This window comes from Falco punctatus, assembly GCF_963210335.1.
Source record: "Falco punctatus genome assembly, chromosome: 2".
NCBI lineage: Eukaryota > Metazoa > Chordata > Aves > Falconiformes > Falconidae > Falco > Falco punctatus.
The window spans coordinates 68783721-68788698 of record NC_137581.1 but is presented as its reverse complement, the minus strand read 5'-3'; the positions used below and the strand labels follow the sequence as shown (position 1 = coordinate 68788698).

The 4978-nt window shown below is 41.8% G+C and overlaps 1 protein-coding gene across 1 annotated transcript in view; it reads left to right on the top strand.

Annotated features, from left to right (window-relative positions):
* The first annotated feature begins 130 nt into the window (after positions 1-130).
* Positions 131-4978, top strand: part of SLC9A4 (solute carrier family 9 member A4) — a 60009-nt gene continuing 55161 nt past the window's right edge. The window contains exon 1 of the mRNA XM_080377292.1: positions 131-2498. Within this exon, the coding sequence (XP_080233418.1) occupies positions 2225-2498 (274 nt within the window). The 5' untranslated portion in view covers positions 131-2224. The remainder of the gene's footprint in view (positions 2499-4978) is intronic.

The following is a 4978-nucleotide window of genomic DNA, read 5'->3' as shown; positions in this document are numbered from 1 at the left end:
GTGAGCTATCTTTCATAAATTATTATTTTATTATTATATTTATTATATTTATTATGTTCTTTTGCTGTTATGTTGAGGCATACATGTGAATATTTTGTTCTTTGCACTGTATTTCTTCTGGAATATTTTTATACTTGTTTTCTAGAAAAATATTAAAAAAAAGGAACTCCAGAGGAAGCTTTCAGTTTAATTTTCCTGTGCAATCTAGTGGGACAAATCCAAACTCTTTAAATGAGTTACATCCTCCTGTGGGAGCACCAAGGAAGTACCGTGGAAGACTGCTACAACTGGGTATGTTGAAGGGATTGAGAAAAGAAGGAACACCGCGTCAAGGCTGATCCCAGGCACCTCCATCCTTTCTGCAATGGGAGAAAGCATTCCTACCAGTTGCTAAACATCTCATCTGCTGGCATTACGGGTGTGTTGCAGTTATAAATCAAAGTCCTGGTTGTCACAGCTAGTAGATTTCCAGGGACTCTGAAGTCTCTCCCTTGCAGCCCTCTAGCTGCTAACTCTCCAGGGTTCATATCACTTACTCTCAAAGCATCTCGCAGCCTGTGTGTATATGGCTGTAGCTAAGTGTAATGCAATGGTTAGTGGTATGACAATCTGAGTAGGAGAGCCACTGCTCTGATGTTCTGCTGACTTCATTTGGCCTTCAATTTAACAAATCCTTGGTTTATAATGCTAATTGAATAGCTCATCTGCCAGACTCTTTGCTGGAGAGAGACTTCAAGAAATACTGCTGTTAACAGGACTGGTATACTGAAAAAAGAACAACTTTTTTGGAAGCAGGCTGGACATCATCCACCTAATTTTGTATTGGGTTCAAAGCTTTCAGTGGGATGAGCGGTAGTGGTGCTGTGGGGCAGAAGCAGAAGGTAGTGCCTCATGTAGAAACAGAATATCAAACGTCATCACTGGCTGTACCACAGAAAATTTTGACACTGCAGTTGTAGCTGCATTAGGGATTTAATTCAGATAATGATAAGGTTTTGAAGCAAATCTCCCAGTTGTCACCAGTTGTTGCCTTTTGCTTTGCACTATAGGGCATCGCAGGTGTACACGTTGGATACCTTTCCATAGAAAGTCAAGTGAAAGACATTCTCCACCAATGAAGAGCCATTAAGGCCGTGGGACCAGCTGGTCTGAAGGAATCCCCCTGAAACACACGCAGTGCAGATGTGGGGTCCTCAGCACTGGTTGTTTTGGAGTAGTCTGCACTGTTTTCCAGCACAACCAAATCAGCAGGCAATTTGAATAACTTGCCAGTAAATTAAATTTACTTACTTCTAATGTATGTAATACAGGCTTTAGCAACTTCTACTATGTGCAGACACTAATATGTTTGCAGACTTCGTTATCCTAACAGTAAACATGGTAGCTGTGGTGGAAAGAAGAGACTCACCTTTTAAAATAAATGTTCCGTAACGCTGAATATCGTGTTGGAGGAGGAGAGGAAAACAAATGCCAAATACAAGACAATTCAAGATCCAGTTCTAGGCACGTGATGTGACCCAGACCTCCCCCTGGTTATTGTTACAGTGTGCTAAGTTACACACATACATTCGAGAGAGAGAACACGTTTCTGAACGAGAACGTAGTTTGGGCGCTCCTCCACCAGATGTCCCTGCCGTGAGCCCTGCGGAGTCCCTTTATTTACACACCGAGTAGCTTTGTCACCGGGTGAGACAGGGCCAGTGAGCAGTGCCAAGTGTGGTACCTGAGGTGCCAGTTGCGCTGGGGAGGCAGACGGGGAGTGAGGACAGGAGAGGAAGGTCCGGACCAGGCTCTCCTGCCTGCTCAGGGTGCCACTGTCTCTCCCACCTGATGCTATTTACTAATGCTGTGCTGGCTGCCTGAATGATGTGCATGGCGGCTTTTTTTTTTTTTTTTTTTTTTTTTAGTGACAGTGGGAAAAAAAAATCAGTGCAGCTGGATAAATAACATAGTTAGAAAGGGCTTTTTTATTCCTTAACAGGGCGATGCTGTGGCCAAGGTTTATCTGGGTCGGAGGAACCTGCAGAACCGGTATCTTCATACAAACTCCAGGCCCGCCTGTAATACAAGGAACAGGGCAGGCACATTAGGACTTTTAAAATGACCTTTAACAGGCAAATGAAGCAGCCCTGAGGAAGAAGTCTATGAGCAGCACGAATCAACAGGAGTGAGCGTTGCATACCTTCATGCACCCACTGTATGCTCTATCTGTAATAAAAAAGTCATGGCCCCAGACATGGGCTCTGCCGCACTTGCACATGCAAAGCTTTTAACCTGGTTGCTGTCCCTGTTGAGTCTGGTATGCTGTTCTGCTGCTGCTACTGTGGATGAGCCCAACCCGGGCAAGAGTTTCTTGCCTCAGTATGAATCTGATCATGGGGGAGCTGTTGACTCTTCACAAGATACAAGGCTACATGTTTTCACAGTGGACTATGACTATGTGCAAATTCCCTATGAAGTTACCCTTTGGATCCTCCTTGCCTCTCTTGCAAAAATAGGTAAGTAGAATATGGGATCTTGGGACCTCCTACCTTGGCAAGAGGTTAAATATGCACCATCTAACCAAGTATCTTCCATGCATTTTTGTAGCTGGGACTGTTTTTACAATTTCTGTCCTCAAAAGAACAGGTGTGTTCACTACCATGACAATGACAAAATTCCATCTCTGAATGCTTCCAGATTACTTAAGTAAATATATGACCCCTAATTTTCATGTCTCATGGGTTTATCAATGTTAGTGAGTAGCAACAGAGCTCCCCTACACAGTGCTGTCCATCCCTTTTTCTAGGCTTCAAACATCACAAGATAGCAGAATTTGCCACAGCTGTAGAAATCAGTAACACCAGGCTGAGACTTCAAGTATGTTGAATTTGGGGGAGAAAAGTGGGAATAATTCTTCCTTTGTGTGAATAATAGGAAGCATTTCCCTGTGAGTCTTTGTTTTGCATGTTTGCTCCTTAAAGTTGCTCAAAAAGTAATACCGGAGGAGAGGGACTGAGAGTCTAAGAGGGTGTGGCTCGCGGAGATGTAGGGTAAGTGCCTTTTGAATACATATCAATACATCTAGCTTCTATTAGAGCTCCATGTAGCTATCTGAATGAAGACAGATAACTCAGGGAGAAGTAGGGACTGTGATTAACATAGCAAAAATGGCTCACCATGTGTCCTACAGGTTTGCATGGCTGTGCTCAAATTATTTTGACCATTCAGCATTCATGCAGCGATAGCAAATAAATGAAGGTGAAGAGCTGCACGCATGTGATTTCCCTGTTTGTTTGATCTTTCCATGGGATTTTCAAACATTACTATAGAACAGGCTAGTAGGTGGGACTGATGACTTTCTGGAGGTGGCCTGAAGATAAACATTTTTCATGTCATAGTCACACGATTGACAAAAATTGTTGCCATGGGCCATGATTCGCCAGTTTCATAATAGCTGATGATCTCAATCCAATTCCTATAAACAAATGTCTTCACTGCTAAAATAATAATAAAAATTTTCACAAATCAAATGTGTTGTTATGGCATCAGCAGAGTGTGTTAGCAGTAAGCATATTGATCAATTTCATTATTCATCATCCATAAAAGCACAGGACTTGCCATATGGCAAATCTACTCAATGTTCTTGTTTTGAGCAAGAAACAGATACTTTAGAAGAACTGTGTGATGCCTCCCAAGCAGACTTGTTCCTTAGCTGGGAGTTTTCAAATAATATTGTTTTTGATGGAAAGCGTGGGGCTGTTGACTTCAAATCTACTTGGAAGAAAGAGTTAGTTTCAATAATCGAGTTACCCACCAAAGAACATTTCCAAACTGTTACAAATTTTTAGTGTTTTATTCACATATTTTCTTCTTTCTCTGTTTTAAGATTTTAGGGTGGGAAACAATTCTGAGACCTTGAAAAGCAAGACAGTTCCCTTATTCTGTAAAACTGACAGAAGATTTGAACATTACTTTTTCAATTAAAAAAGGAGATGAGTAGATTTATGATCTTAACATACTTTTTGGTACAAACAAATAGTCTCCTAAATAAATTATTTTAAATTTCATAAACATATTTTTTTTGCCTTTACTTTTGAACATTGTTAGTTTGAGGGTCACAGAAATGCAGTCACGGCATTAGTTTCTAGAGTTATGGGGTGAAGGCTTACCTAGCTTCAGGTATGGAGACACAGCCATTGGATTTATAGGTTTCTTAGTCTGCCTCATAGTCTTTCTTGTAAATTCTGGAAAATTCCTTACATTTCTAGTAGAAGCGCTTCTCATTTGCAGTATGATTATACAGTTCCTGGTATAGAGACTAGATGAGCCATTGCTAGATGTTATCTTAGTAATTGGTATCAGTATTGATGTCTGATGGGAAGATTATATGAATGCAGTTGCAGTAGCAGTACGCTAAAACAGGCAGAAGGAGCTTCACACCCACAACATTTATACAGTAACTGTAGCCCTTTTTCTATAACACAGCTTGGCTACCTTTGTGCTTGTGAGCTGACCTCAGCTGTGCGTGACTGTCCATATCACCTCAGTTCGGTGTGCTGCTGCTCGGCTCTGGCCCGTGCCGACAAGCCTTCTCCCAGGCAGTGCCCAGGCAGGCTGTGGTCCAGGATCTGTTCCCACAGGCAGTTTGGATATGACCACTTTTTGCTGAGGTAGGGAAGAGAATGCTGGGGTAGGGAAGAGAATTTGGCTGTACGGATGCAAGCTGAACCTTTCTGCTTGGAAAAGTCTTTGGCCTGCTTAATTTGCTACTGTAGACTCAGCCTTTATTCTAGCAAGGGGGAAAAAAAAAAAATCCCTTAGGGTGCATTACTTTCTCAGATATTTGAGAAAATATCTGAGATAATGTTGAGGCTGCTGATAGTTCTTCCAGCTCTGCTGAAATCACTGGTTTTCTTTCAGCGAATGGACTCAGAAGGCTCTTTACAAAATGTTGTTTACCTTTTGGAGGAACAGAAGTTTTCCCAGAAAAGTGAGG